Source organism: Anarhichas minor, unplaced genomic scaffold (assembly GCF_050575085.1).
Source record: "Anarhichas minor isolate MPS153535 unplaced genomic scaffold, ASM5057508v1 ptg000025l, whole genome shotgun sequence".
Taxonomy (NCBI): Eukaryota; Metazoa; Chordata; class Actinopteri; order Perciformes; family Anarhichadidae; genus Anarhichas; species Anarhichas minor.
In genome coordinates this window covers 5,409,195-5,422,240 of record NW_027466471.1, presented here as the reverse complement: position 1 = coordinate 5,422,240, position 13,046 = coordinate 5,409,195, and the positions used below count along the sequence as shown (strand labels likewise).

Genomic DNA, 13,046 nt, shown 5'->3' with positions numbered 1-13,046 from the left:
AAGTAACAATGTTTTTGGTATAAATTGAGTAATTATTATTTTGAATCTTTTCTACATTTGTGAACCTTTACTGCAAGATCCATAAGTCAGAGAAGATAACATGGGTCCCCCCAGATTTCAGCTTTCTCTCTTTTTAGTCCCACGTACAGCTAAGGACCTGTGTGTCTGAGGTTGCCTCTCTATGTTTTGTGGATGACCTCATGGGGCCTTTGCCTATACCCATTACTCTTACAGAAAATGTTATCTTTTTCACTCAACAGTGTTCAAGGCTAAATGTATTCTTCCATAAAACATGGAAATTACATTTTAATGAACAATAAGAATGTAGTAAATAAATGGCCATAACATAAAACATAATAAAAACAACAGAAAAATACATTCCATAATAAAAACAAATGCAATATAAATTACAGTTTAAGTCCTCCAATCTTTCTGGTTCTTTTGTACGTAAAATAGACCACACAGATTTATTCAGCAATAACTTAGCAATGGAAAATGATCCAGTAATGAATAATAAGGTGCATTATTGCCAAAAAGAAAACAAATTGGGGTGGTATTAAAACCTGCACTTGGTTGCCAATTTAAAAAGGTACACCTGGCTAAAACTAATGCAGTCAAATACAACAGTGCTGCAATAAATAAGATGTTTCTCCCTCTCTCAACGAGTCATAGAGGAGGAGCCAAGTTTGAATGCAAACACCAACAAACAAATGTAACATATTACACCTTTAAAGATGTACAAATTAATTCATTGACATCTCACCTCCACAGCATTTAAGCATTTAAAACTTGTATCAGTGCTGTCTGTTATGCATGTTGACGCCTGAGCCAGCGCCTCGTGGCTAACGGTGCTAACAGTGCAAACCGTGGCAAACGTGCTGAAGAGCTAACAGTGCTAACCTTAGTGGGGGGGCACCGGAGGGTGGGTGGTTCGCTACGTCTTATCAGCTGTAATCGCCGTATGAGGGCAGTGCAGAGCTAGCCAGTGGGGCACGCGCACATGCACTAAAAAAAATGGTTATGTCAACAGAGCGCAGAGAAGATCAGATAACACACACACACAGAGGGAGAGTGACTTCATTCTCTGTTCATGCAGACATTACTGCACTACATCTTTACACAGCATGTAGTTGTTTGCTGCTATGCTCTAAATGTCGTATATTGCTCCTCTAATGACTGCAATAACCGCAATATACGACATTTAGAGCTTACTTAGCATCACTGATAGCATGTGTGTGTGTGTATCAAAGGTTAATAATTCATTTCCCCTTCTGATTGCAAATGGACTACAAATGAGATGCAATTTACCAGTTGCAGCAAATGATGTAAAACTCAGTTGGTTATGGCCATAAACAGTTTGCTGTAGCCTGTAGGGAAACTTGGAGCCATGTTTGAGCTGTGCAGTGGCTGCAGCTCATTTAAAGGCAGACAGTCCAGCAGCATCAGCAGGTGAGGCTGTCTGTCTGGCACGGTAGGAAATGCAAATGAGATCAGTTAGATCTGCTCTTTACATTCCCTCCGCATTGCTCACTTTCATTTTTCCAAAACCGTCTGCAGCTGAAACAAAGACATTTCCTCATGACTTGAGCTGAGAGACCGGACCCCAAATCATGGCAATGGTGAAGTACTGTTTTGTTTTTGTCCCACTTCAGTTTACGTTCTGATAACTTTGGGTGGAGTGAAAAAGGAAGTGAGCAGGTGTTGTTGATGGCACAGTTTTAGTTTTCGTAACAAAGCCAACTGTAAAGGGAGTTCTCTGAGGGAGTTCTGAATAAGGGAGAGACATGATGGCAGCTACACAGTTGTCATTGTGTGGGAGTGTGAAGCCAAACGGTAAAAATAACCCGGACCACTACAGGTATCAGCATTGTGCTTTACTATAGAATAAAAGGTCACAAAGGTTTGTTCGCCTTTCTTTTATGTTTGTTCTTTGCTGAACTGCTCCATAAAATCCATTTCTTAGTTAACTAAGTTGAATTTATTACATTTCACTCAAACATGTGTCACAATTGAATCACAGTTGATACTCGTGCGGGGGAAGTTTTGTCTGAATTTTAGACAAAGTACTACCTGTATTTTTTTTAATACCTGAAATGATTTGAACTATATTCTTATTTGAAATGTAGCTACTTTTGATACAAACATAAATCTCAGAGACTCTGTATCTGATTCTGAGAGGAGTTTGTTTTAACTTTTAATGTTGGTGGTGATCTTTTTTAATGGTTTTTATTCTTAGGTCTCGTGCAAATGTTCCCACATTTCTTTGCAGAGATTCTAGTGAGTCTCAGAATATGTCTGACTAAGGCTGGGCAATATATTTATATTATATTGATATCGTGATATGAGGCTGAATATCTCACATAAGTGTTGTCTTTTCCTGGTTTTAAAGGCTGCATTGCAGTAAAGTAATTTTCTGAACTTACCAGACTGCTCTAGCTGGTCTATAATTTGCTGTATTTAGTTATTGTATCCAAATTAATGATGATTATGTATCAAAAATCTAACTGTGTAAATATTTTGTGTAACCACAAATGGTCAACCTTAATATCGGAATATCAATAGAGATATTTGATCAAAAACATCATATCGGCATCCCAACATTTTAACATTTTTGCTCATATAGTTTTCACTCTCTAGCCCGTTTTATAACAAGGATGTCATTGTGTGTGTATATAAGTGATTTCTAACTACAGAGGTTTTTGGTTGGAGGAGTTCCCTGTATGTTCTCTAAAACAAACTTAAATTGAGGTAAGATCCAGTCTGTGATGTGTGAACACACTAAGACTAGTGTGGAAAAGGCAGCGCGGACAGTGAGAACAAAATATATCCCCCTTAAATATTTATCGATCTATGGAATTGTGTGTTTAGGTATACACAGTGTCTGTGGTGTTAGTTTAACACATACAGTATAGTATTGTATTAACTTGTATTTCGTTTTTTACTCTTTTCAAGTGTAAAAAACTAAATTATAGTCCTGTAGCTGGTTGTTATTCTTATCTGTATTAACATCTATAACTGCTTGTGATACAACAGAAACACTACTTCTACTGTCTGAATAGTGACACATTTGAATGACGGTCAGTGCATCCTTCTTTGCATCAGACCTCATTTCATGGTTACATGACTTTGTCCTCCAGCTGGCCTCCTGGGACACTGAAAGCCCTTTCCACACCTGACACACAGTTCATCAGAGAGAAGCTCCAACAGGCTGACACAAACCTGAACATTGGTCACTTTAACTTGACCCGGCTTTAAAATGCAGATATTTTGGGAGTTCCTGTCTGTGAGAGGAAAAGTTTGTAAATATCAGACCAGTAGCATAGTTCTCTTCGGACCTTTTTATCTCTTGCTCCGCGTTTATCAGCAGTACAGCGACTGTGACACTCTGACATTTTGTGTGCCAAGATAGAAACTCTGCAGTCCCTCTGTCCCTCTCTGTCCACCTTTAATGATGTACCTTACATCAACACTTCCTCTACGGCTGCCTGGCACTGTGGGAAAACAGAGATGCTGTCTCTCCACTTCCTGATTTTGCTTGATTTTGCTTGTCTAACTCCGCCTCCTCCGGCCAACCTCAGCCACATCCCTGCAGGTGAACTTTTCTGTGAACAGATAAGTGTTCACGAATCTCTGCTTTGAAAACACACTGATTGTGAATTAACTGTGGCAGCAACCAAAAGTTACAGAGATACATGAGGATAGGATTCACAAAGACTAAATAAGTTACAGTGAGAATACTGAAACTTGACCTTATATAACCTTTACCAGAAGTATATAAACAAACGTAGCACCCTAACACTCTACATCTACAATCAACCTGAGACTGGAATGATGAGATTTTTGCCTCCCTAGGGTAGCTACCAAGAAGGTTCACCTGTTTTGTGTAAAAATGATGATACCCTTCGGTGAAACAAAGAAACAGTCAAACTTTGACAGTTGATATTCAAGTTGACTATATGTTGAAATTAGACTCTTAAAGTAAATAACAAATAATAACCTTTGAAATTATGTATGACCTCTTTTTAAGTTATCAAATCAATTCATTGCTGGAAAATTAATGCAAAACTTAAATGGCTTATACAAAAATATTACCCCACCAAACTTAAAACCCTAAAATCACCTAAAAGAAAGGCTGACCAAAAAAACAAATCTATATCTGATTCACTTTAGGATTAATTTCATCCGACTTTATTTGGGACCAGCTTGTTTTTATCCCTTACTTTTACAAAGAGGCTACAAAAAAAGTCAGGTGGAGTAAATACTCAGATATTCTTTCTTAAAAGTAGCAATACCACAGTGAATACTGTTACAAGTAAATGTCATGCATTCAGTGTTTTGAGCATTAAAATATACTCAAAGTAGCAAAAATAAAAGTAGGCAGAACGTCCCATTTAAGAATAAGGTATTTATATCGTAATGTTTGTATTACTCTGATGTGGCAGCTGGTAAAGGTGGGGCTAATTGCAATCAGTTTATAAACTGCTGGAAAGCTTGTGAATTTCTCCCTGGAGGTAAATTAAGTCAGATTCAGAATCAGCTTCATTGGCAGTATTTGCACATACAATGCTCTCAATCTACTTACAAAAAACAGACATAACAGTTGAGAATAAGGCAAAAAAGCTGGACAAATATGGGTACAATAATGATCTTAACCTGTAAATAAACATCATCATTTATTTGTTTATTGTATATTGAATCAAACGTATTAATTGTAATCTGTGTAGTAACCAGTCGTTAAATTAAAAGTACATTTCCTTCAGAATTGAGGAGTAGAACTATAAAGTATACTTCAAAATTGTAAAAAATAATAAATTGATTTATGATAATAATATACTATAGACTATTATAGATAGGACATTTTCCAGTGATTAGTAATGTATTTGTCTAAACTATAACTCCTTTATATACAGTATATATATATATATATATATATATATATATATATATATATATATATATATATATATATATATATATATATATATATATATATATATATATATACTTATATATATATATATATATATATATATATATATATATATATATATATATATACTTATATATATATATATGCACACGCTGTATGCATATAAAATAATGTACTAAACCATTGAATACGTATTCCAGCACTCTTTACACTAACAGCTACCCTTGAATTATGTGTACACTTATGTACGCCTAACAAAAACATTTTGGACTTATATGTTACCGAGTAGGTGTTTTCACCTGGTGCACTAAATAAAGCGCTATTGTCCATCGTGGGGACTTTCCCCAAACAGCAGCCACTGACTCATGCCTGATGATGAAAGCGATGGATAAGTTAAAGTAAATGATTACCAGCCTGGCATGCAGTTAACTTTATTTTGTCTGTGTTAAATCCCTATACTGACCTGAGGCTTCTGTGTTTCTCAGAGCTTCTTTGGAAAACGGAAGAACCTGTAAGTATTGTGTGCATTAGCAAAACCCCATTAGTGTTGCTGTTAATGTATTATGCATGAAAAGCAGCTTCTCACAGCTCCTCTTTCCGTCAGAGACAGTGGACCTCCAGCTCCACCCAGGAGGACAGGTGAGATTGAACCTCACCTAATGAAGGGGCAACGTTTCCTTACTTGGTTCTATACATTGTTATCTATTATCGATGTATTTTTCCCCCCCAGATGACAATGCAGGGTGGCCACAGGAGGAATTTGTAAGTAAAGACAGCAAGTTCTTGAGTTATCAAAGCTGCTAAATGAGACATTTTTAAAGATCTTTATCTTATTTCTATGCCATTATTAGTACATTTCCCATTTTTTTGTGGGGGTAAAAATAGTTCCACTTTATATTTTCTAAATGGCAGGATGACGACGACGACGACGGTGACATGTATGAAGTGCCTCCCTGTGAGCGCCACACTGTGAACGTCCCACAGAGAGAGGTGGAGGAGAATGTCTATCTGGGTAACAGCACTGCAGATAGGGTATTAACGGTTCCTATTTAGCACGGACACCTTTTCACCTAAAATAATGTCCCTCGATCCTGCTTTTTTTAGCAGAGAGGCCGCCCAAACCCGCGCCTCCACAGAGGCAGGTTGTTCTCCCACCCAGACCGGCCAAACCCTCGGTAACAACAGCTCAGTGTCCCGGAAGTCTGTTTCTGTTTGTTCGAGACATTTAAAATCTGTTTAAAGATGAGGCATTTCTGTTAATTAAATTGTCCGTCACCCAGAAACCTCAACAACGTGCTGAAGATTTCTTCTCTGATCCCAAAACCAAGAAAGGTGAGTGATTCTTATACTCATTTGTAGCCACACAAACGTTTTTTTTTTTGTTCATTCACTGTATAACCTGCCTCTCTTCATCTCTTCAGCACCTGAGATAAACAGAACTGCGAAACCCGGGAGAAAGATGAAGCCTCCCCCACCGGTCCGCCCCGCTCCCGTTCCAGACCCTGCATCCAACACTGAGGAAGGTGCCGTAATCACTTCTACCACACACACACAAATAGTCCTTTCATAGAAGTATCATCAGCCTGTAAATGACTGTTGACTGAGAGGAATGTCTACGTATTAATGACGTGATAATGCAACCACATATTTGGTTTTGTTAGCCATGTGCCATTTGCAGCAATACAGTCGCTCCATGAAAGATTTTGCAATTGCTGTTGCGGCACGCATGCAGCAAAGAAAAAACAGTCATTGACAGTTGTGTTTAGCGTTTCCAGCAGCAACAGCAGCAGTTCGTGTGGAATGAATAGAAGAAGTGGGTAGTTAAGCGAAGATCGAAGCTGTGACTGGAACAAAGAAGAGAGCGCCACCTGCTGTTGTGCCGCTGAGCTGCACCTCGAGTGACACAATTTCATTGGCAAACCCATCTGCGAGAACCGTGTTGCCGAAAATTTGTAACATTTAAAAGACAAGGAACTTGTCACATTGTCAACAAAAGGTTATCTCCACACTCTCTGGTTGACCAAAACCTCAGGTTGAAAGTCATGAGTAATCTATTTTTGTGTCCTTGACATGTCTTTATTACACATTTCTGAATACCTGAAACCTTTCCTATTCACCCCACTAACAGCAGCAACAGTCAGAAGACAATGTAACGAAGCTGGAAAAACAGAACAAAATTATGTTCGACAGATCATTCAAATCCTGATGAAACTTACAAGATGACGGAAAGTCCTTTGAAAAAAAATGTGGTACAGTATTTTGTCTTTCTGCATTTCAGATGTGTATCTGGATCCGAATGAAGAACAGGTGAGTAGAGATAAATACATCAACAATACCAAAAAGCTTAACACACACACGGGAGGAGACAGCCAGAGAAAGGCCTTGGTGTGAAGGTGTAACGGGATGTAACGGGTTGTAATGGCCATGCACGCACGAATATGATTGGATGTTACCAGCCACACAGCTGCGAACGAGCCAATCATTACCAGGCACAAATGAAACTAACACTCTGCTTCCTGGCGTGTGTCTCATGTGTGTGTCATTTTGCATTTCAGGAAGACAACGATGACGTGTATGTGGAACCTACAGCTGGTGTGTTTACGTCTCGCTTCACAAGAACTGGCTCTGTACTTAAAGTTTGCACGTTTTTTTTTCCGTCGACGATGCTCAGCTTTTATGACTTATGTTAAAACTCAATACCTAACGGCTGGCTCAGTAACTGTTATCTATCCGACTCGTGGTGAGACACCACAGGATCTCACTATTAGGAACTCAGTAACGAACACACAGAACACAAGAGAGATTGGATTTCCTTCAGTTCATGCAGATTTATTTGCATCCCAAAGTATACGAGTAAACCGAGCTGTCCGGAGTCAACTAACTTCACAATAGCATTGTACATTACTTTATACCCCCCCCCCCTCGAAGATGTCCTCCTCCTCCTCTGAACTTTCACCTAGACAAGTTAAACTGTGTACCTCGGACAAGTCATAACAGAGGTTTTTGTGATTAACCACAGTCTCCTTCCCAACTCGTCTTCCTCTGATTTCGCTGCTGGCCGCCCGTCACAGCGACCGGCTCCTGTTCTTCCCCTGCATTAGAAATCTTGCCCCACTTGTTTATCTGCGTCATCCCCCCTCTATCTTCACCCGGGCTCCAAGGCTGCTATACTAGACTCCCTGTCTCATATGACAATGATACCGGCCAATATCACAGTATGAATGTGAATATACATGGATACATTTCAAATTATGGATATGATTGATTTTTCCCACATTCCCCTCTTGAGTGACTCGAGTCACTCATATTAGAAAAATGTTAGAACCTCCCGCTGGTCTTCAGGTCCTTGTACTTTACGCACAGTATAGAGAACCACTCATGCATGAGGTTACTAGCACCATGGTTTAAGTTTAAGCGATACAAGTTATATCTAAAAGAACAATAGGATAAATTGCCACAACAACGGTTTGCACAGTTTGCAAGACTTTTCTTTTCCAGATGATAAAATGATGAGTCCCCTTTCTTCCTGTTTCCCAGCTTGCTCTCTCACCCATCGTGCGCCGATGAGGATGCCTCCGCCTCCAAACATGAGGCTCGTACCATCTCCCATAATCATGTGAGTGCACCTCTCAACCTGGGTCCAAACCAGCCGCTGTCGACCCACTGGCAAACCAGAGCAAGGCCATATGCACTCACCGAGTTATTTAATCTAGTCTGATTAGCTTGCTGTTCCGTGACACATCAGACAATGAGCGATGCTGTGTTTTTGCATGCAAAATGCAAATGTCGCAGAGATATTAGTGACATTGCACAGTCAATTACTGGCACTTAACATGTAATGAAACTGAACTCTCTCTCTCTATCTGCAGGATGAAGCCTCCGGTTCCCAGAGCTCAGTCTGTGAGTGTGTCTATTCATCTCAGTGCGATATTGTTAAGGCCTGAATTAGAAACGGAAGTTTTCATTTCATTTTCATACCATTTGCTATGTAGGAAAAAAGAATCTCATCAGCAGTGACACGGTAGTAACATTTTTATATTTCCCTCCTTTCAGAATTCACTCTTGCCTTCCTTGAACGAGTTAAAAACAGGTAAAGACCACCGTCTTCTGTCCTCGCTAAAGCTGGTCAGCTATCAGTACACACACACACACACACACACACACACACACACACACACACACACACACACACACATCCAAAAGAAATTATTTCGAGCATGACCGTGCACATCTTGTCTCTGTAGCTCCTTCAGTCGAAGCGAGACGCGCCTCGTTTCCCGCCAAACCCCCCCCACCGAAACACCGTGTGAAGCCCTCTCTGCCAGCAAACCTGAAGGAAGTGAAGCACAGGTTTGTTAGACAGATGAAACATTAGTCAAAAATGTTAAAACTGCAACGATTTACATTCATTTCTGCAAACACATCAGCGTTAAATTCAGTGTGTAACATTAGCTTTTTTTTTGCTCTTGATTCCAGCCTTCTCAGCCCTCCTGTGGCAGACACTAAGCCTGCTGGTAAGCTCACATTTCTTTTCAAAAAGAGAGTATTTTTATTATTTTAATCGTCAGGGACGACTGTGATCATTTGGTCTCTGCTTAGATTCTTCATTTGAAGTAATATAAAACATTGCACGGTTTATACTCAAAAACCTGGGGAAACACATGACGGGCTTTTTATCTTTTTCTAAGCCTCCTCTGGTGGTATGAAGGCGACCAAACAAGGCGGGAACGAGGTATGGCATCAATCTGCGCAAATGAAAATTAAAACGAAAAATAAAAATCTAGTTAGGGTGGACTGTTTTACTGTTTGTTGATGTATCTCTGTCACATTACAGGACAAAGAGTGGTTTGCTGGGGATTGCAACAGGAAGACGGCCGAGGATCTCTTACGGAGGGTCAAAAAGGTGAGCCAGTCAACGGTTCTGTGTTTCATTTTTAAGGTATAATAATCGGCCAATCGGGTCATTTCAATTCAACCAAGCAACAGACAATGGGGACATTTGCTGAGTGTTTATGTGCATGTTGTTTGCTGGCACTCAAATAGAAGCCAAACCTGAGTCAGACACTTACGTACTTTGTATAATATGTTTTTACTCCACTTATTTCTCTTTCTCGCCGTTGTTCACCTATCAGAGTTTCCCAAAACATTTCTTCTCCATTCCAATTTTGTTTTGTCCCCTACTCTCAGTGTTTAATCTGGCTTGCTGTTTTCTCCCTCGTTGCAGGACGGCGCGTTTCTCATACGACACAGCTCGACGCAGGGCGGCCGCCAGCCGTATACCCTTGCCGTGCTCTACCGGCAGAAGGTGTACAACATTCCCATCCGCTTCCTGGGGGACGCTCGAGGTTACGCTCTCGGAAAAGAGGGCAAGAAGAACGAAGAGGTGGGGGGCAAATGAGAAAGACACAGAGAGAGAGAGAGAGGGATTCTGGGAGAATTTTAGGCTTTTTGTTCGATAAACCTCACTTTATCTTTCGTTCTCTCTCTTGCAGATTTTCGGCACCCTCGACGAGATGATTTCCCACCACAACAATAACCAGCTGCTTCTGATAGACAGCAAGAGCCAGGCCAAGCACACCACGTACTTAACGTATCCTGCTCGCCCTCAACACTAAGATGTGTTCATATGAGTTTTATGAGGACAACAGCTCAGTCTGAAAGTTTTCTGCAGGTCTACTAAACTGTCACAAAAACTGCAATTACAACTCTAACTGCTATGACATCAGCTAAACTGGTGTTTTCTTTATAAATTGACAATGCAAACTTCTAATGCACCGATAACAGAGATTACATGTCACAGACTCCAGCCTTGGAGATTACATGACGTGACTACGGCATATAGTGTCTGTACTATATTCATAATGCTATACAAATTACAGTAACTGACTGTTAAGAGGTTTTATTTCTTGAATCTCAGAGATGTTCCTGTTTTCTCTTCATTTTATAGCAACGACTGCAAAAGGTTGCAAAACTGTTCTCCAGTAAAAAAGGAAAAACGCATCGCTGTATGTTTCCGCCCCCTCGGGTACAGAAGTGATGCTGTTGCTGTCAGATCACTGAAATTGAACTCGCTTCTAAACATTCAAACCGTATAATTATTTTCGTTTGCAGCTAAAATGTTCCAGCGTCACTTTGTGCCTCCTGCTCATTTCCATTATGGTCATGTCTGATGAAGCGTTGAGATAAATGTCTCCATGATTTTACAAGTACAGATTGGCTGTGTATCTTTGCACAGGCTTAGTTTAGTTTGACTTTGATTTTTAATATAGGCCTACTCTATGTAACAGGTGTCTTTTCCGGTGTGATATTGTGCAATACAAAGTCAAAATGTATCATTTTTATTTCATTTATTTTACCGCAGTTTCCTTATATTTACTGTTGATGACCAGTAACAATGAGTTAATCTGGACCATGGTCTTTATTTGGGCTTTTTCTGTGGTGTGTTCGATGACGTCCTTTTGAGTAAACTCCAACCTTCTGCTTGTGATGGATCCTCGTCAATGAGGGTCAGTGTGGAGAGTGCAGGATTTATGGGTTTTACTGAGACACCGTGTGTGTGTGTGTGTGTGTGTGTGTGTGTGTGTGTGTGTACACACTGCCATCATATTTCCACTGACCAGATGCTGCTGGTAACACCTGCTCCCTGTCAGAGTGAAACCACCTTCTCTGTGACCGAACCATAAATCCTGGGCCTGTCATAGCACACAACATAGCAGAATCCTGTGTGAATCATTTTTACTCCAAAAGGTGTAAAAAAAAACGACATTTAACACATGTCAGAGTTAAATCTAACGCTGGGCTAACAACTAAGTAAGAACCAACACTTCAGGACATTTTATTGTATTATTGCGGAAACTTACTGGAAAACATTGTTGCTGGTACGTTAACGCAATTACCTGTTTACACTACTTTTACTGTAATTATGTTTTTACACTAAAACAGCTGTACCGTTATTGTGCTTTATGGTATAACTGCCCTGGTTTACAGTATGATACTGTAAATATGTTTTGGAGTATGATACTGTTGTTGTGTTTTATAGTATGAAACTGTACATTATAATATACTAAATATAGCCTACTAGTAAGTACTGCAAATGCAAACACAGATTTACTGTATTTTATATAAAAATATTTTACTTTAAAGAATTAAATTACTGGGGATAAAATGTTTAAATCAACAGGTAGGCTAACAAATTCAGTTAGCAATAGTCCTACCACACATAAAATGTGTGGGGGACTAATTAGTTGTCTTCATTTTATTTGCCATATATTGGAAAATGAAAACATAATTGTTTCATGACTCTTGTTCATCACTTGCTATTTTAAAGTACACCCTGGTTCGTCATTAATAGATATTTTAAATGTTGTGAATTATTGCAACCACTGAATTAAAGAAAGAAAAAAAAACATGCATACAAGAAATTCATAAACAGCCCAAGTTGAACCATTCAAATCAAATCCATATATGGGCACCACATTGAGTTAATGTAACCTTTCTACAGTAGCACTATTCGCTAGGTGTAACAGTACAAAGTACAGAAAGATACTGTAAAGACATAGCGTCTGCACTATATCCATGATGCTATGCAAATTACAGTAACTGTCTGTTACAAGGTTTTTTTGTAGGTTTATTGGGCATTTTGTGGCATTTATCTGTAAAATTACAGCAAAGGCTAAAGGCTATAGTGTGCTTGAAATTTGAAATGACTTACAGAGTGAGCATCATGATATTACAGTCATGTCTTGACTTATGTTTCTGCAGTAATAACGCAGTTTACAGTTGTCTTATCGTATTACCTGGTAGATTCCAGTGCAGGCCGGAAGTGCAGAGGCTCGTTCATCTATATACTGCTGTATTTGCATAGGCCGCTGGTGTAAATGAGTATAATAACTTCCTGGAGCCAGAATCATTTCGCAGGTGGGTGTCAGGCATCGTGTAGTTCTGTTACAGGATTAATCAGGGTTGAAAAACTATAGTACATCCTCAGTTTTATTTCAAAGTTGTTGTTTTTTTACCTTTATTGGGTAGTGCGAGGCGTTCCCAGCTGGCCTGGTAACGCCTTGGGATCCCCCAGAATGAGCTGGAACATGTTGCTGGTGAGAGGGAGGTCTTGGTC

At 39.5% G+C, this 13,046-nt stretch overlaps 1 protein-coding gene across 1 annotated transcript; it reads left to right on the top strand.

Annotated features, from left to right (window-relative positions):
* The first annotated feature begins 1,387 nt into the window (after positions 1 to 1,387).
* LOC142957715 (uncharacterized) lies at positions 1,388 to 11,246 on the top strand. The gene is given in 20 exon segments (XM_076099669.1): positions 1,388 to 1,445; positions 1,558 to 1,619; positions 5,416 to 5,441; positions 5,535 to 5,569; positions 5,661 to 5,692; positions 5,843 to 5,942; positions 6,038 to 6,105; positions 6,211 to 6,262; positions 6,352 to 6,453; positions 7,209 to 7,237; positions 7,486 to 7,522; positions 8,468 to 8,546; positions 8,800 to 8,830; positions 8,984 to 9,020; positions 9,175 to 9,280; positions 9,407 to 9,444; positions 9,619 to 9,662; positions 9,765 to 9,833; positions 10,155 to 10,313; positions 10,423 to 11,246. Coding segments are annotated over 20 exon segments (1,287 nt in total). The 3' UTR covers positions 10,546 to 11,246.
* Positions 11,247 to 13,046: the final 1,800 nt, after the last annotated feature.